Raw genomic sequence first — 26,178 nt, 5'->3', positions numbered from 1 at the left:
AGGGTCTCTTTCACATTAACATCTCTTTTTGCCAGGATTTTTTTTTCTTGTCCTTCTAACCTTATTTCCCAAATTGGGACTTTGTGTTAGGACCAGGCTCTTCACACTTCCAGGGAATATCTCAACCATGCTTGGATATGTTTTGTATCTTCTTGGATCCTACTACTACTTTCTCAGGGTACTGAGTATTGTATCCTTCCAGGATTTCAGGACCAAGCTTTCAGTACATTCATAGCAGTCTGATCTGAGGGCTGCCCTCCTGGTCTGAGCTCGGCAAGTACCTGACCAGGTTTCAGTCTAAGCAACACAATAGTAGGCTTGACCTCGGTTAAACTCCAGGACGCTGTTGCTGAACTAAGCCACCATTATCCAGCTGGAAAGCTCTCAAGGTTCAGAATGACAAAACTTCAGGCTCCCCTTGGGTCTAGGTGCCTGCCCTGGTTATTCTGCTGCAGGCTACAGACTGGGCTATAAGATGGATTCAAGATTCTGATCTGCTCCTAGTCAGAGACACATAGTTTTTATCTGCTGTTGTATTTGCTACTCACTCAGTACACAGTCTAGGGCTGGCAACTGCTCCTTGCCCTAAAGGAGCACACAACCAGGCACCCTCCTCAACCCACACTGGATCTGTGACCCAGTAGTGGGTGGTGAACTACAGAGCTTCTACTTAGCACCTGTTCCTGCTCTTTGCCCAAGGTCAGGTTCCTCTATACGAAATCTGAGATTTCTTCTTGCCCTGGTGCACAGCTATAGGAAAACACTTGTTCAGTCCCTAGAAACACTTTGTGTGGCATGCTCTTGGCCAGACTCTGTCCCTAATGTGCAAAGACCTCTGACTCTCTATGCCAAAATGAGCTGGAAAAAATTACTCACTGTGATTTTTCTTGCATTTCCCAAATAGGATTAAATCTAATGAGTTTTCTAGATCTTTATGGAGTAGACATGGGTGCAAGTTCAGCTGTATCACATCCTTCTACTCTGCCTAACTAGTTTCTATTCTCTATTTAGCTTTTAAAACTAACCTGGCTCCAACCTACTTTTCCTATCTCATTTGAGTATTACTCCTCCCACACTCTATGTTCTAGACCAGGAATGGGGAACCTGCAGCCTCAAGGCCACATATGACTTTCTAGATCCTCAAGTGTGGCCTTTTGACTGAGTCCAAGTTTTATAGAACAAATCTTTATATAGAACAAATTAAGAAAATTTGTTCTGTGAAGTTTGGATTCAGTCAAAGTACCACACTCCCTTGAGGCTGTAGGTTCCCTATCTCTGTTCTACACAAACTAGACTTTTCTTTGTTCCTCATTCAAGACCTTCCAATCTCCTGTCTCTGTACCTTCATTCTAGCCATCCCAAAAGCTTGGAAAGCATTCACCTCCTCCACTCTCTGCCTCCTAGAATCCTGCTACTTAACATGCAGTATAGAGCCTTTTTTTTAACTTTTCGTTTGTTTTTTTCGCTTTTTAGTGAGGCGATCGGGATTAAGTGACTTACCCAGGGTCACACAGCTAGTAAGTGTTAAGTGTCTGAGGTCATGTTTGAACTCAGGTCCTTCTGACTCCAAGGCCAAAGTTCTATCCACTATGCCACCTAGCCGACCATATAGAGCCTTTCTTTACCATCAACTGTTAGTACCCCTCTCTCCCAACTTACCTTATATTTAACTACTTTGTATATATTTTATTTACTAACTTTATGCTTACCATATATTTTATAGGTACTTCTTGGGCACCTCACTAAAATGTAAGCTCACTTTGTACTTGTTTTTTTTAGTACCTAGAATGGTGCTTAATAAATACTTGATTATTGATACTTTAATTTGTTCTTTTGACTATCCTAGTTTATGATGAAATTCTAAAACTTTATCATGTATTCTACTTGCTCAAATCAGTATAGTACAAAATGACCAAATGAGCTGTTTTCGTATATATCAAGCTTTTCCTTTTAAGTTTCAACCCTTTTGAAAAATATATTTAACCATTTGAGATGGAATCCTCCTATCACTGTCTTTCTGTTACTCTTTTTAATTACATTCAATAGAATAAATATATATTAAGGGTCTTTTATGTACAAAGAGCCCTGCTTTGCAACTAGAAGATCTGAGTTCAAACCCCAGTTCTGCCACTTACAGTATGACCCTGAAAAAGTCTCTAAGGCTTTTTGGCCTCAGTTCTCATTTTGAAAATAAGGTTAAACTAAATGATCTCTAAGGCTCTGGGACACTATTTGCAAAGCCCTGTCCTAGCTGCTAAGTAAACAAAAAAAAAGTCATACAATCTGCCCTCATAAAGCTTACATTTACTCACGGGGTGCAACAAGTACATAAGTCTGTGTGTATATACACAAACACCACACCCACAAACACTCACATTCTCTGTCTCTCTCTGTCTCTGTCTCTCTCTCTCTTTCAGTAATATGCAAAACATTTACAACCAGGAGACTCATGAAGGCTTCATGGAAGAGGTGGCAACTGAACTGCACCTTGAATAAAGATAATGTTTCTGAGAGGGACAGATGAGAAATCAAAGTATACTACGGTATTGGAATGCTCAAGCTTGTGCCCAAAAAAGATTATTTTGGGAACTGTGTAAAGGATAGGTTAGAGAAAGCAGAGACTGGAGGCTGGAAGATCAGTTAGAAGTCTCTAACACAACAATAATAGTGGCAAAAAGATGATGAAGGTCTAAATTAGCAATTTTTTCCAGACTTTTTTTTTTATTCTGAACTTAAATGAACACACAAAAGAGGATTTCTATATACACAGCAGAACACAAAAAGAAGATTCTCTTTGAAATCACATATCTCCATTTCATACAACTTGCTATTTTTAAAAAGTATTTAATAAATTCTACATGTTATTTTCTAAACTGCTCTGTGATTCCTCTTGAATTTTCATTTGTGCATTTAAAAAATGCTTTTTGATTGGCATCACTATTGCTAATTCTACTTTTTTTCCCCACATGAATTAGCATTTTAACAATAAAAGCATGGAGAGGTAGATGCATGTGAGAGATATTATTGAAACAAAGTCATTGGGGGCAGCTAGGTGGGTCAGTGGATAGAGCTCCAGTCTTGGAGTCAGGAGGACCTGAGTTCAAGTCTGGCCTCAGACACTTGACACTTACTAGCTGTGGGACCCTGGGCAAGTCACTTAACCCTCAATGCCTCATCAAAAAGCAAAAAAATTAAATTAAATTTAAAAGAAAGAGAGAGATAAAGTCATTAAGATTTGGATGTGGGGTAACTGATATAGAACAGATACTGGTGAAAAGGGAGAGCAAAGCACCTAGGACCATTTCTAAGGTTATGAACTTAAGCTCATGGTAGGATAGTGATACCCCTTAATAGATATTGGGAAGTTTGGAGGAGGAAAAGTTTAAGAATCAGTTCTGTTTCAGACATGATGAATCTGAATTACTAGCAAGACAGCTAGCTAAAGGCATTAAGCAAGAAACTGGATGAGATGAGGAGACAGATTTGGCCTAACTGGATAGATTTGGGAGTGATCTACATAAACATGAACCCCATGGGAGCTGATGAGATCAACAAGGAAGAGAATATAAAGTGAAAAGAGTCAAAGTCCTGGGAGATACCCATACTTAGAGGGCAGGACATGGATGATTCAGCAAAACAGACCAAAGAGGAAGTCAGAGATAGGAGAACCGGCAAGAGTAGTCACCAAAACCAAGTCAGCAAAGAAACAAAAAGTATTTTGGAGAAATGAGTGATCTACAATATCAAAAGCTACAAAAGGTTTGAGAAAGATGAAAAGCAAAGAAAGGCCATAAGATCTGGCAGCTAAGGGATCACCAGTTACTTCTGAGGGGCCAGTTTCCAGGAGAGGTAAATAGCTGAGAACCGGACTGAAAGGTGTTGAGTAATAAATGGAGAATAAGGAAGTAAAAGTCAAAAGTACAGCTCTTCAGAGCAATCTGTCAGTGAAACAGAAAAAAGATATAGTGAAACAGCTTTCAGGGTTGGCAGGATAAGATGAAAGTTTTTAAGAATGAGGGAGACCTGTTTAGAGTCAATAGGGAAAAAGCCAACAAGAAAAGAATGAAAAGGATACAGACAAATACACCAAAATATTTATAGCAGTATTTTTTTGTCATAGAAAAGAACTGGAAACAAAGTTAAGTAGTTCCACTGATTGAGGAATGCCTATACAAACTGTGGTACATGAATATAACAGTATAGATTTAAGTGAACTGATATAAAGAGATTATGTTACAAAATTACATGTAACAAGCAAAGCTCCAAAGAAGATAAGAAGACACCTTCTCCCACACAACTTTACAGAGGTGGAAAGTCCACAGGTGGAGACTATCACATGTATTTTCAGATTTTTTTGATATATTGAGCAAGGTTTTGCTGATTTTTTTCTCTTCCTATTATTCTTCTTTCTTTAAAAAGTAGCTTTTTTGTTATATGGGATGGCTCTGGGCAGGGAGGAATACTGGAAGAAATTTCAGTGATAAGAAAATAAAAGCTATCAATTAAATTTTTTTTTTAAAGACAAAAGATGAGACAAGCTCCTAAAGGAGAGGAGTGAATATGATCAAGGGTACAAACAGAAGGAGTTAGCCTTGAAAGAAAAAGGGGCACTCTCTTCCCTCAGTGATTAGAAAACAGGAAGAGAGGAGAAATGAAGATATAGAAAGGTGTACAGAGGAGATGAAGGCACCCACAAATGAATGAATGATATTCTCAATAAAATAGGGGGCAAGGTCTACTTGCTGAGAAAGCAGGGCTGGTGCTGTTATTAGGAGCTTAAAGAGGAAAGAATTTTGGGATAGCTGCTGAGAGAAGCAAGGTAAGAGTTAATAAGCATGGTAAGTTAATATTGCCTTTTGGTACAGGGCGTGGCTGATGCTAAATGACATTACTATGCAGTAGATGTAGCAAGCACAATTGCATGAAAGAGGAAACAGAAGCATATGAAGGGGATGGAGAAGGAAAAATCTGAAGAATTGGAACAAGAGGAAAAATAATCAAGGGAGGAAGACAGTGCACAACCGAGCTGGTTTCTGTCAAGGGCATCACCATTCCTCCAGTCACTCAGGTTCCATACTGAGAAATTACCCTGGATTTCTCACACTCACTCCCCCATACTCAGTCTTGTCTATCCCACCTACAAAAACTATCCTTTTCCTTCTACTCACACCACAAACACTCTAATCCAGATCCTCATCATCTCTCACCTGGCCTACTTTAATAGCCTCCTAATATATGCTTTTTCCTTCATTCATTGGTCACTCAGGGAAGTTTCTCTCTTCTCCAATTCATCCTCCACATAGCTGGCAAATTGATTTTCCTAAAACACAGATACAATCATGTCACCCTCTTGCTAAAAAAAAAAAAACCCAGCAAGTCTACGCTGCCTTTAAGTACAAACGGAAGAGGACTTCCTATTTTTAATGCCCTTCACATTCCGGCTCTACTTTATCTGTCCCAGGTTGATTATACACTACTCCCTAACCTTCTCCAACTCACTCCAGACAATAAATGATCTGCTTTCACAGAGTACATGACATTCCATCCCCTGCCATGGTGCCTTTAAACACATTATCCCTCATTCCTGGAATGCCCTCTCTCATCTCCACCTCTTGGAAGCCCTAACTCCCCCCAAGATTCCATTCACGTGCAGCCTTTTTCAATGGATATCCCCTAATTTCCTCAGTTACTACCCTTCAATCACTGTGTATTTTATCTATCCTATATTTACTCACTTGTGAATAAGATATCTTATTGTTTCACTTCTGGCTTTTTATCCTCAGTACCTGGTACTAGTAGATGCTTCATAAATGCTTATTAATTTTTAAGTTAAATCTATGAAGGGAAAAAAGTAGCCAGAGAAGAAGTGATAGACAAAGAAGAAAACAGGAAGGGAGAAAGATTGGCAGTCGTAGTGAAGACAAAGGGTGACGAGCAAGGCAAAGGGAATGATGCAACAACAGGATGTTAAGAAAGGTCACGGAGCTAATAAAGTTTGGAATAATGGTGAGATTTAAGGCATGACTGCCCCCATAAGGAGATAAGGTAGAGTAAAGTTCAACAAAGGAGTTGAAAAGATTTATGAACTGGGCAGATACATGGGGCAGTGGTTAGATTGAAGGCTAGCAGTTAGAAGAAATTCTCTTCTCTGAGTTCAAATCCAGCCTCAGACCCTTACTAGCTTCCTGGCAAATCATTTAACTGTTTGCGTCAGTTTCCTCATCTGTAAAATGAGCTGGAAAAGGAAAAGGCAAACCACTCCAGTATCTTTGTCAAGAAAACTCCAAAGGACTCATGAAGAGTGGGACACAACTGAAAAATTACTGAAGAACAGTAACATGAAATGTGAAGCCATGTTGTTTGAGTGGAAGGAAAAGGAGAGTAGGCATTTTCTAACTCTGAACACAAAGAGCCTGGAGTAGTGGGGAGTTTGGACCAGGTGTCTTTGTCAGCAAAGGGACTGAACTCAAATCACATACAAATACTAACTTCATTCTCTTATAGGAAAGGCAGGTAGAGAACAGAATTTCTACAGAGGTTAATGGCAGTCCATAGGATTGAGTGACAAAAGTCTCCTCTCATGCTGGGCTACATGCATAAAAGGGCACTTTTTCTGGATTACTTTCTGCTTATGCACATCCTAGATGGTATCTTTTATGCCACTTTCTGGACACAAATCACTGCTGGAAATATGCTGCATCTACTTCATACCACCATATTTGGGTCATTTGCTGTTTGATTTTTCAGATGGTACTGTATCATATTCACAATTATTTGAGATTACCTTAAGGTTCTTTCAGAAGAATCTAGTATTTTCCTCAATGACTCAGGATTACCATAATGAACATCAGTGAAAATGCTGTACCATGATCCATTACTGACTACTGAAATATTCAGAGGTATGGTCCCATACTATTGTCTACGGTTTCCTTCTTTTAAGTTCTTGGGCCTGTTTTTTAAAGTTTTTCTGGTCTCCACTCAGTATCAGGCCATCAAGTACTATGATAACTATGCTTGCCTCTAGACACATAGAATCATAGGATCTAATAGTTCAAAGAGACTTCACTTGATACACAGATCACCTAGTCCAACTTCATCATTTTTTTAAAGAGGAAACAGACGCCTAAAGAGATGACATGCTTTGACCAGTCTTCCAGTCAGTAGCAGAACTGGAATTCAAACCAGGTCTTCTGACTCAAAATGTAGCGCTCTTTCTACTATACAATATATTACCCAATCCCTTCTACCTTAAGGTTTCAAATATATTGGAAGCTAAGGAATGTAATAACCAAGCTAGTGAGAACTCTGCATAAAAGAATAAAGAGATACTGGTTAAAAGTCAGATGGATTTTGATGTTTAAAAGCCAAAATAAAAAACTCCGTAACAACTATTTTGGTAAATGATGCAAAGATATTTTCTATATGAGTGACAGTTGTTTTTATATGAGTTACAGTTTTTATTTCTTTATAGTAAAATTAGCAAAGTTAAAAAAAAAAGTAACAATTACTTACATACCAAAACAGAGAATCTAGGAGGCACAGTGAACAGAGAGCACTGGACCTGAATTAAATCTGGCCTTAGACACTATTTACTAGCTATGTGGCCCAGGGCAAACCACTTAAACCTCTATTTGCCTCATTTTCCTCATCTATAAAAACAGGGCCAACCTCCCAGGGTTACTGTGAAGATAAAATGAGAGAATATGTATAAGGTGCACTTATTATTATTACAAAAAGAAACAACTCCTATGACAATCAATTTCATAAAATCTTTTTTAGGTTCAGGGGAAAAAATTTTAACTCTAAGATTTCCAATATGATTCAGTGGAGGAAAAAAAAAACCCACCATACTAGTGACAATTGCATGTCCACCTACATTTGTTCTTCTCCTAGAAAGGAAGGAAAGAAGGAAGGAAGGGAGGAAAAAAGATAAATAATACACAAAAAACCTATCCCATCTGCCTTCCTGTGACCATAATTTATCTTCTTTCAAATGCATTTTTGATCAGCTCAAAAAAGTGAAAAAGCTGTTAAGTGAACATGAGTTTCTCTTATCCTCTAAAACATATTAAATCATTCTAACTATCCCTTCCAAAAATATCTTTTAATTATTTTCTAAAAATGAGAAAATATGAAACACTGCTTCGTAAACTGAAAACTCAAGTCAAATTATAGACTTCCCCCCCTCCATTTATTTTGGTTCTTAATATACCAACAAGAAGCAGCAATCAGTTTGCATTTATAAAATTCAAGAATGATTCCCTTGAACCCACATGAAGTAAAGATCTCTTGCTAATTATCACCCACCTCTCAAAAACCTTTTAGGGATCCTTAGGATGGGACAGGACTGAGTGAAGCATCTCCTAACAGCGTCCCATCGTATTTTCTTCTTACCTGTTACCACAATTATCAGCAATGAGTCACACATACAACAAATGATAAGTAATACAATTATTATAGTTATAAAAACAGAAAAGACAGGAAAACAAAAATGCTTTGAAACTGGAGGATATGGAAAACAATTAACACTGCACAAGTGAAAAGAAACTAACCCTTAATCAGTAATTAGCATTTTCAACAATTACCCAATTGTGAACTAGTGACTACATTTTTATTTTTTCCAATCCTATTTACCTGAACAACCTCTGCATGCTTGAGAATGACAGGTTGCCACCTTGTGGCAAAATTCACCAAGTGTTTATGGCATAGACTAAATATCATGTAAGCAAAAAAGTTTAAAAAAAAAAACTGGAAATACAGTCCTGCTCAAAAAATAAAAGTGTAATTTAGATTCCGACTCTCTATTATGCTTTATTCTTTGTTGCTTAAATGGGTATAAGAATTAAGCAATAAGAATCTCAAAAATAAGAAATAAACTGATTTGCATAATACATATTTTAGGATGTAAGTCAAATCAAACACTCATTATACACCTCTACATTTTCATACTGGAAAAAGTAAATATATCACTCTTTAAAAGAAAAAATTGGTTTTACATATAAAATTAAAAGAATCATGTTTTTTTTTTAAAACATGGCAGTGCCACAATACCTATAACTACCTTCTATTTCTTAATGGGGGTCAATTTTTCTCTTCCTAAAGTTTAAGGCTATGCCCACAGGTTTTTAAAAATCTTCCCACATTTCAATTTCTTAAGAATATACTAGCTCTGTTTTCAGCCTGATGAAACTACATTCAGAAATTCACCCATGGCTGTTGTTGGCTTAAGCACATATATACACAGAAACTTCATGAGAGAATATGACCTGTACAGGTATACTACAAAATATTTTAAGACAAACAGAAACCCCTTAGATTAACCATAAAGATATAAGGACACAGTAGTTAGAGCTCTGGCCTTGGAATCAGGAGGGCCTGAGTCCAAATCCGGCCCCAGACACTTGAAACTTACTAGTTGTTTGACCCTGGGCAAGTCACTGCCTCGCAAAAAAAAAAAAAAAGATATAAGTAGGAGATAGAAGAACCAGAGTATCCATTTAAGGGAGTTGTTTGTTTGTTTTTTTAAAGCAAAGGCATATTTTAAAAATCAATCAAGTATACATTAAGAACTTATTACATTCTTTCATTTATGTTTTGAGGTTCATCAAACATTGGGTTACTAAGTTCTATTGTTTCTGATACTCGTTGTCTATTTTGTTCCATTAACCTGATTCTCTATTTTTCAACCAATACCAAATGGCTTTGATTACTGCTGCTTTATAATACAGTTTGTGATTTGGAAATGCCATTCTCTCTTCATTCTTACCTTTGTCATTTTCTTCCTGCCATTGTCATATTTCCCTCAATAATTTAGAGCATTTTTGCTCAAAATTAACTTTATTAAGATCAATAAATTATCTTATTAAAAGTCTGATTATTAAAGCATTAAAACTATAAATTAACTTTAGTACTACTGTCATTTTATATTAGCACTGCATAGCCATAAGCTCTGAATATTCCTCTAGCTCTTTAAGGAGCTCTTTATAATTGAATCTATACAAATATTGTGTATGCTACTTGGTAGACCGATCCCCAAATATTTTGGTTATTTTGTAGTCATTTATCAATCAGCATCTTTTTTTTGGGGGGGGGGTTGGTGAGGCAACTGGGGTTAAGTGACTTGCCCAGGGTCACACAGCTAGTGAGTGTTATGTTTCTGAGGTCGAATTTGAACTCGGGTCTTCCTGACTCCAGAGCCAGTGCTCTATCCACTTCGCCACCTAGCTGCCCCTATCAATCAGCATCTCTGTTGATTCCCTAGGATAGTCTAAATAAACCATCATATCATCAGCAAACAGGGATAATTTTATTTCCTCTTTACTTATCTTTACACTTTTAGTTTCTTTCTCTTATCTTATTGTTATTGCTAGAATTTCTAGAACTATATCAAATAATAGTGAGAAAAGTGGAGAACCTTGTTTTACTCCTATATATAATTAGGAAAGTTTGTAATATATCCCTATTGGATCTGATGCTTGTTTGGGGTTTACAGTGATCCTTTTTGTAATTTTTTTTAATCCTTCTATGCCTATACTTTTAAGGCTTCTAAAAAAAATAGCATTTAAGAGTGCTGAGCTTTGTGAAAGTCTTTTCTGTTTTATCTATTGAAATAATCATATGGTTTAGGATGTTTTTGTTTTTAATTATTATGTTGGTTGTTTTTCTAACACCAAATCATCTTTGGATCCCTGTCATAAGTCCAACTTTGTCATAATGAATGATTTCTTATAGTTGGATAAGATTTCATTTAAAATTTTTGAATGAATAGTCATTGGATATTGTTCTATAGTTCTTTTCTTCATCTTGCCCTGGTTTTGGTATTAGAAAACATGTATCTCATAAAAGGGATAGTGTAGAGTGCTTTCACATTTTCTTTTATAACAATTGGTGTTAAATGTTCTTTAAATATTTAATAAAATTCTCCTGTGATTCCATTTTTATGTTACTATGATTTGTGATGCAGTTGATTTTTCCTTTATGAATTTAGATGCTTTGACATTTGGAGCATTTAAGTTTAACAATGATATTGGTTTCGTGTCTACAGTTCCTATCAGAATAATGGAATTGCCTTGTTTATATCTGTGAGATTCTGTTTTTACTTCGTCTAAAGCAAGGCTGCAATTTCTGCTTTTTTGGATTCAGCTGATACATGATAAATTTTGTTATAGTTATCCATGTATGTCTTTGTTTTTGAGATAGATTTTTCTAAGTAACAAATTGGAGGATTTTGTTTTCTTATTCAATCTATCACTCTCTTTCATGTTACTGGATTGTTTAATCCAATCACATTTATAAAGTTATGAGTTAGGTTTTCCCCCCTCTATTTGTCTCTAACATCACTTTTTCTCTGACTGAGAATTTTTTTGTTCCCTATTATCTATATAGGATTTTGTTTCTTCAAGTATTTTTCCTTACTCTACTTTAAGGCAATCATATTCCTATACGTTCTCTTCCCCCCAACTCTTTTTTTCCCTCTCCACATTTGTCAATTATGTTGAAATAAAGTTAACTTGAGGAAGAACTCCCTATTTGACAAGAACTACTAGGAAACTAGAACACCATTTCACTGAAATTATATTCAAACTAACCTTTTATACCATGTACCACAATAAGCTGAAGATGGCTATGCAATCAGAATATAAAGGGTCACACCATAAAAAAAAATTAAAGGAGGGTGAGATCTTACACCTTTTACAACTAGTGATACTACAAGAATTCTTGATCAAATGAGGGGTACAGATAAAATAGGTAATTTCTATTACATTTGCAAAAATAAACTCAATAGTTAGCATAAGAAGGAAATTAATAACTGGAAAAAATCTTTGCATCAAATATTTCTGGTAAGAGCCTGATAGTTAAGATATATAGTGAATTAACAAAAATATATAATACCAAGAACCATCTCCCAATAGATAAGCAGTGAAAGGATATGAATCATTCTCACAAACTGCTAACTATTAACAACCACATGAAAGACAGCTCCAAAACAATAACAATTTTTTTATTATTAAAATTAAAACAGCTGTGCTTTCACTTCACATCCAACAAATTGGTAAAAATGCTGAAAAATGCAAAAAGTCACAGTTGGAGGGGCTGCAACAACATAGGAATATTGGTATACTGTTGGTAAAGCTACAAATTGGTCCAACCATTCTAAAAAACAATTTGGGAGTATGAAAAAAAAGTGACAAATCTTTTCACCTAGAGATCCCACTGCTAGGCATACACCCCAAAGTCAAAGACAAAAATAAAAGTCCCATAGAAGCCAAAATATTCACAGCAGCACTCTTTTGTGGTAGCAAAGAACTGGAGACAAAGTATATGCTACTGACTGGAGAATGACTAAGATGTGATACATGAATGTAACAGAATGTTTGTCATTATACCATAAGAAATATTAAAGATGAAGAATTCAGAGGAATATAGGAAGATGCATGAATTGATGCCAAGTAAGCATAAATGGAAAAAAAACCTATATAATAACTATGATAATGTAAACAAAAAGAAAAAGAAAATAAACTGATTCTATAACTGGAATCATAATGACTAAACACAGCCCAATGAAAGAAATGTAAAAACCCATTTCCTTCCTGTCCCTGACAACATGGAAGGAATCTAAATGTGGACTACTGCACAGCCTGTCAAATGTGATTAAGGTGTTTAGTTTTGTTAAAATGGCTTTTTAAAAAATCTTTACTACGAGTGAAGGCTCATTGAAGTGGGAGGATATATTCAGAAAAAAATAATAAGAGCAGTTAGTTGACACAATGGATGGAGCTCTGGCCTTGGAGTTTGGAGCACCTGAGTTCAAATCCAGCCTCAGATACTTGACACTTACTAGCTGTATGACCCTAGGCAAGTCACTTAACCCTGATTGCCTCACCAAAAAAAAAAAAAAAAAAAAAAACCATCAATAACACACACACACACACACACACACACACACAGAGTATTAACACAGTTTGTTTTAACAACAGGCTGCTCTCAAAAAATTTCCAGGTTGGAACACTAAGGCTAGAAGTGTAGCAACAAGTCAAAGGTGCAACACACTGCTGATTAGCACAGAAGCTCTGACCTGCTGTGGTTAGCTCTTCCTCAGGCAGCCTGGTGGTCCCTTGCTCCAGAGGGCTCACCATGCTGGTGCCAGTGTAGCAGAGTAGGACACTCTAAGGGAGAGTAAGAAGGAAGTATTGTGCCAGGTAGAACAAACCACAACTACCCTGTCCACCGTCTCCACACAGACTGCAATGGTGACAGCCCAGGAGCCTTGGAAATATGATTCCCAAACCACCAGACCTGCTTCAGGTCAGTACCCCACAGTCATAATTGAGGGGAGAGATCATTGAAGGGAAGGGGCCCACCTTCCTCATCGTTACTAGCAACAACTGCAGACCAACAAGCCTATGAGCACAAGGGTCCTAGAAGGGGCAGCTCCAAACAACCTGCTTTCTTTCCACCTCAACCAGCACTAGCAGCCTTCATCTCCAGAAGCAAATCTGGTGGAGAAGGAATCAACCATCCCCAACTACTGTCAACCAAACTGCCAATCACAGGGCAGGCTGAAGTAATGGAAGGCAGAGACAGAAGGCAGCATGTACCGACCAAGTTGAACCATCACCACCATTTTGATCACTATTTCCCGTCATACTCTGATGAAGACAGATCAGGACACTGAACCCAAGAGTCTTGGGAATGGCAATGCTTCTAGCCCAGAGCCTTCAGTCATCATCCTAAGAAGCAACTCCTACAGAGATGCAGCCCGGCAACCATTCCTGCAGTACTATTGCTACAGAAGACCCAGAGAAAAAAGTTCTTATCACTAGAGTCTTTGGCATTGTCAAATGGTTCAACATCAGAATCATATGATTTTTATCAGTCCAAATGACAAAGACAAGGGTGCTTTGCCAATGAATCCTAAGGACTGTGGGACCTTTCCACGTAACTTGCAACTGAAACACTCCATGTGTTATTGTCTACCCCATTTGACTGAGTTCCTAAAAGTAGGGACTATCTTACTTTTCTATTTCTATCCCCATCATTTAGTTGTGCTCTGCATGAAGTAAGGAGCTTAATAAATGCTTCATTCATCCACAAGAGACAACACATAAGAGATTTCAATTGTAAGTCAGGAAGTAATGTCAAAAAGACAAGTAGGGAACAAGAAATGTTCAATGTCACTATAGCACAGTGCCTTACACATAGTACAAAGTTATTTTTTTTAAATAATTTTTATTAACACCTTTTGCTTTTACATTAGTCATTTCTGATACACCTTACTACCACAATCAATGAGTCCTCTATTGTAACAAAAAAAAGTTAAGCTAAACCTACATCTATGTCCAATAGTACATGAATCATCATATGCTTACAGTCCCTGCCCCACTTCTATAAGTAAATATCTGTTGAATTGAAACACTAAAAGTCAAAGGATGATTTCCCCAATGGTTAAGCAGTCAAGGGATATGATCGAACAGTTCTCAAAAAAAAAAAAAGGAATTGGGGCAGCTAGGTGGCGCAGTGTATAGAGCACCGGCCCTGTATTCAGGAGGACCTGAGTTCAAATGCAATGTCAGACACATAACACTTACTAGCCTAGCTGTGTGACTCTGGGCAAGTCACTTAACCCCACTGCCTAACCAAAAAAAAAAAAAAATTGGCAAAGTTGACACAAGATGGGAATAATCTATGTTGAAGAAGATGCAGAATGGCACACTACCCCAGAGAATTCCCTTTCAAAGGGAAAGAATCAATATGTACAAAAATATTTATAGCAGTTCTTGTAGTGGCCAAGAAGTAGAAACTAAGGAGGTGCCTGTCAATCGTTGAATAACACATTATATTAATTTTTTGGTTGCCCTATCTCTCCCAGGCTAAAAGTACAGCAGCATCTCAAAGGCTCCATCTCACTGCTGATTAGCATGAAAACTCTGACATAATCTAGTTTCCCTTCTTCAAACACACTAGAGGCCCCCTGCTCCCAGAGGCTCAACATATTGATTCCAGACTTAATTTTGACACCCAGTTTTAGCCCTACTGAAGCTCAGCAGTAGCTGGGATTATAGGAGTACATCAACAAATGTGGGATGATATATGAATATTATTGTACTGTAAGAAATTACATTAGTGTCAGTTTCATAGAAACTTTAAGACTTGTATAAACTGATGTGAAGTGAACAGAACCCAGAGAATAACTTATACAATAACAACATATAAAGAGAAACGATTTTGAAAGATTTAAGAACTCTGATCAATGCAATAACCAAACAATTCCAAAAGGCTGGGGATAAACTCACCTACTGAAAGAGGTGATGAACTCAAGGTGCAGAATGAAACTTATTCTGAGACACTGTCAAAATGGGAATTTGTTTTGCTTGACTATGTTTACTTTTTAGGATTATTTTCTTTTTTTCTTGCAGGGGGAGAGGGGATGGATCCTAAGAATAGCCAGGCAACTCAGAAAAAAAGTCTAGACTGAGACTAACTCCCTAGCTAGGGATTTTTAGCTTTTATCACTCCTCAAACACAAAACTGACTTTCTACAAGTTTTGTTTTGGATTCAAGTGACCCTTACCTTGCTCCAATGCTTTGCATAATGTACTTTACCAAAGAGAGGGTGAGGGATTGCTATTAATTGGTATTGTTGACATAGTAGAAAATCCCTGGTTTAAATTTTTCTTTAAAAATCCAATATTATTGTACCTGCCTCATCTGCAAGGCACACAATGCTGAGAAACAAGTCAGAGACAGCTAAGTGACACAGTAGATAGAATGTTTGACTTGGGAATCAGAAAGACCTAAATTCAAATACTGGCACAGTAGTTTCTTCATCTGTGAAATATGGATAATTGTGGCATCTATTTCATAGGTGTAAGTAACTTGAAGCAATATCCAAACCTCTTCTCTCATGCAGGTTAAGCTGACTTTTCCTTAAAAGTTATTAAACCATAGGGGCAGGTAGGTGGCACAGGGGATAGAGCAACGGCCCTGGAGTCAGGAGGACCTGAGTTCAAATCCGGCCTCAGACCAAACACTTGACACTTACTAGCTGTGTGACCCTGGGCAAGTCACTCAACCCCAATTGCTTTAAAAAAAAAATAAAATAAAAAGTTATTAGACCTTCCAAAGGATACGAACAGGCATTTTTCAGATGAAATTAAATCTACCTTTAGTCATATGAAAAAATGCTCTAAATCATTATTGATTAGAAAAATGCAAATCAAAACAACTCTGAGGTACCACATCACACCTATCAGATTGGCTAACATGACATAACAGGAAAATGATAAATATTGGAAAATTGGAACATTAATGCATTGTTGGTGGAGTTGTGAACTGATCCAACCATTTTGGAGAGCTATATGGAACTATGCCCAAAGGTCTATAAAAATGTGCATACCCTTTAGCCCAGCAATAGCACTTCTAGGGCTATACCCCAAATAGATCATAAAAATGGGAAAAGGACCCACATGTACACAAATATTTATAGCAGCTCTTTCTGTGGAATTGGAAAGAACTGGAAATTGAGGGGTTGCCCATCAATTGGGGAATGGCTGAACAAGTTGTGGTATATGAATGTAGTGGAATACTACTGTGCTATAAGAAATGATGAGCAAGCAGACTTCAGAAAAACCTGGAAAGACCTGTATGGACCGATGCTGAGTGAATGGAGGAGAATCAGAACAATGTTGTACACAGTAACAGCCATGCTGTGTGATGACTAACTTTGATAGACTTAGCTCTTCTCAGCAGTGCAAGGATCTAAGACATCTGCAAAAGTCTCATGATAGAAATTATTATCCACATCCAAAAAAAGAACTATGGAGTTGGAATGCAGATCAAAGCATACTATTTGCTTTTTTTTCCTCTTCTGTTTTGTTTTGTTTCATCCCTCTTGTGGTTCCTCCTATTGCTTCTAAATCTTCCTTACAACATGACTAATGTGAAAATATGGTTAATAGGAATATATATGTAGAGCCTATATTAGATGGCACACAGTCTTGGAGAGGGAGGAGGGGAAGGAGGTGGAGAAAATTTAAACCCAAAAGCTTATGGAAGTGATTGTTGAAAACTAAAAATAAATAAATACATTTTTAAAAAAGTTATTGAGACCTTCCTCAAGAAGAGCTCAGACTGAGTACAAAGCAGCCTCAGAACAAGATAAATAATACATATAAGGGGGCTTCACTCAGCTGAAACAATCTGAGGTGTCCTCAATGCCTATTTTCATTGAAATCCTTCTCCTGCTATGGCTAAGTAAATATCCTTTGGTTACCTGTCGAGTGACCTACAAATGTCATATTGTTTCATTTTTGAGCCTAAACTGCCAGAGGACTGATCTGAGTAAGGCTCAACTCTAAACAATTGGCACAATCTCACGAGATTGGAAAATGAGTTCACTGAAGTAGGGTATGAGTAGGGCAGACAAAGAAAGGCAATAGTGGATTGGTTTTCATGCTTCTAGTGATGTTTTGATGATGCCTTCTTACTGTAAGGTACTCCTTACTCCTACTACGTTAGAGAGTAAACTGCCTGCGGCCATTCAGCAAGAAATGTACCTTCCCTGAGTTCAGATCCAGCCTCTGACACTAGACATTAGCTGTGTGACCCAAGGCAACTCACTTAACCCCAAATGCCTCACACACACACACAAAAAAGAAATGTACCTTCAAGATAAGTGAAGTAAATTGTGTTTTAGGTCATATAAATTTGTTGAACCTTCAAATCTGATAACTTAAGTCTTCTCCAAATTCTACTAGATGTCTTCACAACCTGTTTTAGCTTCAAAGCAGCCTAGACAGACCAAATTTTTTGATATGGAAAAAGAACTGTTCCACTCATTAAAAAAGAACAATTTCAAAAGACGGATTCAGAAGTACTAGTTGTGCTCAGTCTTTTCTGGGCTGGAAATGGACACCCTTGTATTTCAATTTATTATACAATTGAAAAAAGGCACCTCCCAGCTTTAAGAGACTTATATTTGTATAAACTGGCTTTGAATGGGTCTTTGCAAGTCAGACAATGTAGCTGAATCAGCAGTCCTCAGTCCTGTACGAGGACATAGCCAGCCACTGAGGCTTATGTCCACATGAAACCAAGGCAGGTCTCTAGAATTTTAGAATTGTCTCAACAATTGTGATGAATTAGTCATTTGAGTTTTGTTCATGTTTTTGTTTTTTAATTCAAAATTTGAGAAAACACCACCTATAATTTTGTAAAAGAGATTTTGTTGTGATTCTCTGGTAGTACAAGATATTGGGGAAAGTGCTGAAAAGGACAATGCTGGGGCGGGTAAGTAGCAAAGTAGATAGAGCACTGGTCCTTGAGTCATTACTTCATTTAATTAGCTGAGGACAGGCTGGAGTGATGCACTGTTTGTTTGTTTGAAGAGGGACCTCAAAAACCAAAAGAATACCCACTAAAACTTCTTAATGACCTCCAATGAGAGGGAACTCACTAATTCCCAAGTGAAGTTGGTTCCACTGTTAGCTCTAATAATTAGAAAACTTTCCTTTATGCAAACTTAAATCTAATTTTTTGCCATTTCAACCCACTGCTCTTAGTAGCACCCTTTGAAGCCAAGCACAAATCTAACACCTCTTCCACAAGGCTCTTTTCCTAAGATCGAAACCAAGAAAAGTTAAGTCATCAAAGAACTCATAGAATTGGAAAGAACCTTAGATATCTAACTCAATCCTTTCATTTTGGAGATGAGGCCCAGAGAGGTTCTCCCCATTCATCATCCCCTCAGCTCCCAGTGATCTTCTGAAAGCACAGTTCTGATCTTGTCTCTGTCTCATTCTCACCACACCACAGCATAGCACACCACACCACAGCACATCATACCACCACTACCACTACCACCTCCTCCTCCACCCCAATAAATTCATTTCAATGGTTTCCAATTACCTTCAGGATCAAATATAAAATCCTGTTGGGCTTTTAAAGCCTTTCATAACCTGGCCCCTTCCTATTTTTCTTAGTCTTACTCTTTATTGTTCTTTGCATAAGACATTCTCTCTCCTGAGTCTGTGCATATTTTCACCGAGCTGTCCCCCATGCATGGAATGCTTTCCTTCTTCATCTCTGCCTCCTGGCTTCCTTGGAGTCTCATCTAAAATCCCACCCTCTGCAAGGAATCTTTCCCAATCCCCCTTACAGCCAGTACCTCCCCTGAGATCACTTCCAATTGACCCTGTATGTATCTTGTATATACACAGTTGTTTCTATGTGGAAGCTCCCATTAGAATAGGAGCTCCCTAAGGGCAAAAACTGGTTTTGTCTTTCTTTGTATCCCCAGTGCTTAGCATAGTGCTTGCCACACAGTAAGAGCTTAATAAAAGCTTGCTGACTGAGACTTGTCCAAGACTACACAGCTAATTAGTGTCAAAAACCAGGCATGGAACCCAGGTAGCAAGATTTCTGGATTCCAATGTTTTTTAACAGACTAAGATCCAAGTCTTGGGATCCTGGTTCTGTATCTTTCGATCTTCTGCTTGTTTTACAAACTATCTGTCCTCTATAGTTAATAAAATTTTTTTTAAAAACCAAAAACTTGAAAAACCTAAAAAAATTTTCATGATTGCTTAAATGAGAGTAGGGAAAGGATAAGTGAACTGAATTTTATTTCAGAGACATGACAGAGCTGAAGAAGTTATGACAACAATCATGCTACAAGAACAACAAACTATGATGGGAAATGATAGTGTATTAGAAAGAACACTGTTTAAATCCCAGCTCTGTCATTTACTACCTTGAGAAAGTCACAAACTTATCTTGACCTGTGTCCTCATCTTTAAAATAAGGGGGGTATTTTGAATGACCTCTAATATCCCTTCTAGCTCTAAATCTCGAAATCTGTCAACCCTAAGCATTACTTAAATGGAATTTATGGCTGATCTCAAATAAAACAATGTTAATCTAATATGTTTACTGATAACATTTCCTGAATAGTGATGCTACATATTTATATGTAAAAGATAAACAGTACATAAGTGACCAATTAATGTTACTTTTACAAAGCTAAACAAAATTTAGTGTTTTCACTTTATTAGATCTTCACTACCTAAAATCATTGTCAACATCCCTGCCAAATGTCATAGATCTTATTTATGAATCACCCAGATCCGAGAGTCCCCAACCCTGCCCCCAAAAATCAAGGGATGAAACTCCCTGGGTTCCACCATTCCAGTCTTCTACTATGTACCCTCATATACCCCTAAAAGGTTCTTGAATCTTGAATTCTATCATCACAACTCCTGGCACCAGGAGTCCTGGCTTAAGGTAGAAATTTCAGACCACAATGCTACAGGTTTGGAAAAAAAGGGTTGACACATGAGAACTGCTACTAGATTCCCAGTTTTTTGGAATGTTGGGGAAGAGGAATAGGATGGGGGGCAGAAGAGCTAAGTCAGAGACCCTTCTCCCTAAATACTCTTAAAAAATGAGGGGCAGCTAGGTGGGGCAGTGGATAGAGCACCAGGCCTGGAGTCAAGAGGACTGGAGTTCAAATCGGGCCTCAGACCAGACACTTACTAGCTGTGTGATCCTGGACAAGTTACTTAACCCCAATTGTCTCACCAAAAAAAAAAAAAGACTAAGAGCAAATTTAACTTAAGGGCCAGTCTTGGTCTTATTTTTGTGAAAAACAAAAACACCAGGCTGTACTCAATTCAACAGCACATACATTAAAACTGGATCAATACTGAAGATTAGCATGGCCTACAAGCAAAACTGATACAGATTCAAGAAATGTTCATATTTCTATAATAAAAATGGCATTAGTACCTAAATAAATTTACTTATTCAATGCCATGCCAAACTACCAAAGGATTACTTTACAGAAAAAGAAAAAAGAAAAATTAAATTCATCTGGAGGAATAAAATATCAAAAATCTCAAGGGAAATAATGAAAAAGTGGGAAGGAAGGTAGTCTAGCAGCACCAGATCTCAAAACATACTTTCTACAAAGAAATAATTCTCAAAACAATTTGGCACTGCTTAAAAAATAGAGCAATTAGTAAAAGAGATGAGGTGAAAAACATACAGATGCAAATAAACCTAATAAGCTAGTGTTCAATTAAATCCAAAGACTCCAGCTACTGGGGTAAAGTCTCACTATTTGATGAAAACTGCTGGGAAAACAGCACTCTAGTTAGAAATTAGGTTTAAACCAACCTCATACTATATACCAAGGTTAGCTTCAAATGAATACATGACATTGATATAGAAGGTCACATCATAAAATATTAGAGGTACAAGGAAGAAAATAGTCTTTCAAATATGAGACCAGGAGAAGAGTTTATAACCAAACAACGGATAGAGAGGATCACAGAAGACAAAATGGATAATTTTTATTATATAAAATTTTAAAACTTTTGTACAAACAAATCACAAATAGATAAAATTAGAAGGCAACCAGTCAACTGGGGGGAAAAAATCTTGGCAACAAGCTTCTCTGATAAGGGTCTCATTTCCCAGCTATATAAGAAACTGATTAAATTTATAATAATAACCAATTTATAAGACTAGAGCCCCGATTAATAAATAGTTCAAGGACATCAACAGGCAGTTCTCAAGGAAATACAAAGTATCTATAACCATATGAAAAAATGTTCCAAATCACTAATAACTTGAGAAATGAAAATTTTTCTAAGCAACTCTAAGATTCCACCATCACACACCCCGGCAAAAGTGACAAAAAAAGAATATGAGAAAAGTCAGAGTGGTGGCTGAGAGAAAAAAAGGCAGCTGGTGGAGCTGTTAATTGGTTCAGACATTATGGAAACAATTTGAAATTATGTCCCAAAATTTACTAAACTGTACGTTCCCTTTGACCCAGTGATACCACTATTACATCCATATACTCCAAAAAGGTCAAAGAAAGAGGAAAAAGTCCTTCATATAGAAAAATATGTGTAGCAGCTCTTTTTGTAGTGGCAAAGAGCTGGAAACTAAGAAAGTACCTATAGAATGGGGAATAGATGAACACATTCATTATGGTGTATTAATGTAAAGGAACAACATTGTGGTATAAAGAAACAAAAAGTGATGGTTTCAGAGATACCTGAGAAGACTTGTTTGAACTGATACAGAAAGAAATGAGCAGAAAAAGTTATACTACAATATCAATAGTACAAAAATAAGCGGTTCTGAAAAGACTTAAGAACACTTATCAATACAATGATAACCATGATTCTTAACATCTGATGATAAAGAATGCTGCAGGGCAGCTAGGTGGCACAGGGGATAGAGCACCAGCCCTGAAGTCAGGAGGACCTGTAGTTCAAATCCAGCCTCAGACCAAACACTTGACACTTACTAGCTGTGTGACCCTGGGCAAGTCACTTAACCCCAACTGCCTTAAAAAAAAAAAAATGCTGCCCACCTCAAATATGAAGAATGAGAAACGTATTTTTGGATGTGGCCAATGTGGGAATTTGTTTTGACTAAGCTTGTACGATACAAGGGTTTTTACATTTCTTTTTTTTTTTAAGGAGAAAAGTGAAGGGAAAATAATAAATGCTTGATAATTAAAAAATAAAATGTAAAAAAATGTTCCAAAGAAAGCAAGTCCTCAATCTCTCCCCAACACTACATTCTCTCCCACCCCATCCCCATACAAAAAAAAAAAAAAAAAATCCTTTTGTTTCATGAGACCAAAGGTTTAAAATCCAAATACCTAAATGAATGGTAACATATCCATGTAAATAATAACCGACATTTAAATAAACACCTACTCCATAATGGGTACTGTGCTAAGCACTTTTCAAATATTATCTCATTTGCCATTATTATCCCCATTTTACAAATAAGGAAACTGAGGCAAATAGCGGCTAAGTGACTTGCCCAGGGTCTCACAGCTAGTACATATATAAGGCTGGATTATAAGTTATGTTTTTCTGATTGAAGGCCTAGCATTCTATTCACTGCACAACCCATATGCCTCAATGCTTAATGCTTCTGGGCCTGTTTCCTCATTTGCAAAATGAGTAGTTGGATAAAATGATATCTGAGGTCTTTTACAAATCTAAATGTATGATCTGAAGCCGAATCTGAATCAGGTCTTCCTGACTCTAAGCCCAGTGCTCTACCAACTGACCCACCTAATTAGTTCAAATTATAAAAATCAGATCCTTCTCTTTTGAATGGATAGGTGTTAAAGACCCAAAGTGCCAGAAAAAAAGCCTAGTGGAGAGGCTCAAGAGAGAAAGTGAACTGCAAAGACTGAAGAGAAGCAAGGAAAACCTGGAAGTCTTTACTGATTTCAATTTTTCTCCTGCCCCCACCTATCTTCATCTTTGGAGAACAATTAGAAGTTATGCCAAAGGTACTTCACATCCTGAAGGCCTTAACACCTGGAACTTCTGAGGAAATCACCACTGGAATTATCTGGCAATAACAAAAAAGCAGAACTGGCTAGAGCAGGGTTGGGAAACCTGTGGCCTTGAGGCCACATGTGGCCCTCTAGGTCCTCAAGTGCAGCCCTCTGACTGAATCCAAACTTCACAGAAGAAATCCTGATTTGTGGCCTTGAGGCTGCAGGTTCCCCACCCCTGGGCTAGACTAAAGAGTACAAGAAGAGGAGTAACATATAAAATTGGCAAAGGAGGCTGGACCTTATAAAAAGAGCAGCTTATACTTGACCCTAGTAGCAACAAGCACTTTCCTGAGTAGGGAAGTAACACAGTCAGACTTGCACTTCAGGAAAAATCACTTTGGTGCATTGAGGATGGATTGAAATGGAGAGAGACTTGAGATAGAGAGATGTCAAGAAGCTACTGTAAATAGTCCTGGCAGAAACGTATGAACTGTGACTATGTGAGTAAAGGAGATGGACAAAATCTGTAAAGTGACTAGATATGTGAGGTAAGGAAAATCAAGGATTACTATTAGGTGAACCTGGATGACTGAAAAGATGGTGGTGTCCTTAACAGAACCTCGGATCTTTGAGAAGGAGATGGTTTTTTTGGGGAAAAGATAACAATAACAGTTTTGGATATGGTGAGTTAGAAATCCAATTTGATATATCCGATATGTAACTGGAAATGCATGTGTCAAGGAGAAAGACTAGGGCTGGATATATAAGAAGGCAGTTTAATTCTATCCCAACCCCCCAATCCTAGAATACATCCCCCTACAATTCATTATCCAGGCTTAAAATTTAACCAAGAGATTTAAGATACTTTCCCAAATTTCCTGTATTGTAATTAGTCATTCAATTTGTAAAATACTAGTCATTACATTGTAAAATACACTACTGTGCATCTTTCAAAACTAATTTGTTCTGTTAACTTAATTAAAAAACTATCAATATAACACATTCAAATTTTATTCCTACCTACTTTTACCTCAATTCAACTAGAACTTTACACTGTTTTGCTTGTGAATATTGCAATGCATTAAGTTGTCCTGTAAAAGGCTAAAGTACTATCGTGCAATCCAATATTTGATAATAATAAATATCTTTTAAAGTCTTTGACAGTATTTCCTATCTGATATCTTTACTGAAGTAAATGTTCCACTGAATCATACCATCTTAGGATGTCTGCACAAAAACCATCTGATTTAAAATTCAAAAGGATAAATTCAAGTAACAAAGGTTTGTTTGTTTTCTGGGGGGAGGGACAGAGAAGGAAGTTTACACTGAATGTTAACTGCTTTTGACAGAATCTTAAGTGTGTCTCTTAAGTGAAAACACAAAGAAAAGCTTCCTTTCCTTCCTCCAAAATCTAATAACATCACTGATCCTTCGACCCCTTTCCAGAGTGCAATTTGTCCTGGATCACGCTGAAATATCAATTACTGAAACGGACCTTTTCGAGGCTTCTCCATAAGGAAGAGAAGCTCTCCCGGAACTTGTGAATCCTTCCTGTGCCAACACATCTCACCCTTGTAAATACATGCCCATCTGGAAGACCCGCTCCTGGGAAGGCTCTTCGCTAGCCCTAATTTAGCGCCCTTTCTGGAGTGACTTCCCACCCCCGGGCCGCCAGCCCTGCAGAGGGGGAAGGAGCTGACCAACAAAAAAGAAAACTCAAGAGTTCTCGGGGCTGCCGAGGCCTCCGCTGCGCAGCAAAACGCCAGCCCCAAGCAGAGCGCCCGCGGACCCGAAAGCTGTCGGCCCGCCCGGAGCCCGCTCCGAGGCTCACCTGGCAGATGCGGCGGCCCGCACAGCTTCACGAAGCGGTTGAGCAGCCCCGCTCCGCGGCCCCCACCCCCGCCGCCGCCGCCGCCTCCTCCGCCGCCACCGCCGGCACCCGCGGTGCCCCCTCCTCGCCGGCGGTTTCCGTCCCAACCTTGAGCCGCCGACATGACTCGTTGTTTCCGCTCGCGAACGGCCCAGCTCCGTCCCGGCCGCTCCTCAGCCGGCAGAGCCGGTGAGGAGTAATCCCTTCCTGGGCTCCTTCTCCGGGGACTGGGATAGAACGGAAAGGGAAAGGATGGGGACGGACGAATCTCACCAATGGCCAATAGCCGACCGCCCCGGCGAAGGCAACCAATAGAAGGCCCCGTTCTTGGCAGGCGGAAAGGCGAGACGTGGTAACCATAGCTATGGCAAGAAAGAAAAAAAAGTAGAAGTGGGGGGGTAGGGGAAGGAAAAGACAAGAGCAACCACACCCTAAGCTCATCTACCCGGCTCAGGTCGCCAGCGCGGCTGCGGCTCCTGAGAAATCGATCCAGAGCCAGGAAAAGCCAAACTGGCAGAGTTAGGGAGGACGCGCAGCCCACTTACCTTACAGTTGTTGGTTCAGTCGTTTTTCAAACGTGTACGACCCTTCATGACCCCATTTGCGGTTTTATTGGCAGAAATACTGGAGTGATTTGCCATTTCCTTCTCCAGCTCATTTAGTTGATGAGGAACTAAGGCAAACAGAGTTAAGTGACTTGCCCAGGGTCACACAGCTAGGACATGTCTGAGGCCAGATTTGAACTGGGGAAGATGAATCTTCCAAGTCCCAGGCCCAGCACTCTATCCACTGTGCTAATCAGCTGTCCCATACAATCAAAATCGGAAGCTGTTACTGCAAGGAAACATTAGTCTCTCCTGTTAATCTACCATATTTTCCTTGCCTGGCTGGCAATGGTGGTGGTGTTCCCTAAAAAAATTTAAAATGGGCCTTATGGTCTAGGTTACAAAGAACTGTGGGAAACAGCAAAGTCTGGTAGTTAAAATATATA

General features: G+C 38.2%; 1 protein-coding gene across 3 annotated transcripts in view; it reads right to left on the bottom strand.

Annotated features, from left to right (window-relative positions):
• KLHDC10 (kelch domain containing 10) overlaps window positions 1-25,413 on the bottom strand; it is a 55,321-nt gene extending 29,908 nt beyond the window's left edge. The window contains exons 1-2 of one of the 3 annotated variants that reach the window (XM_027840149.1): window positions 25,149-25,413; window positions 8,308-8,394 (exon numbers count right to left, since the gene is read on the bottom strand). In XM_027840149.1, coding sequence (XP_027695950.1) covers window positions 8,308-8,394; window positions 25,149-25,311 — 250 coding nt within the window. In that variant the 5' untranslated portion in view covers window positions 25,312-25,413. The remainder of the gene's footprint in view (window positions 1-8,307; window positions 8,395-25,148) is intronic. The other 2 variants (XM_027840150.1, XM_027840151.1) reach the window with 2 other exon arrangements.
• Window positions 25,414-26,178: the final 765 nt, after the last annotated feature.

Source organism: Vombatus ursinus, unplaced genomic scaffold, assembly GCF_900497805.2.
Source record: "Vombatus ursinus unplaced genomic scaffold, bare-nosed wombat genome assembly UNPS02014839.1, whole genome shotgun sequence".
Classification (NCBI taxonomy): Eukaryota; Metazoa; Chordata; class Mammalia; order Diprotodontia; family Vombatidae; genus Vombatus; species Vombatus ursinus.
This window is presented reverse-complemented; position numbering and strand designations above follow the sequence as displayed.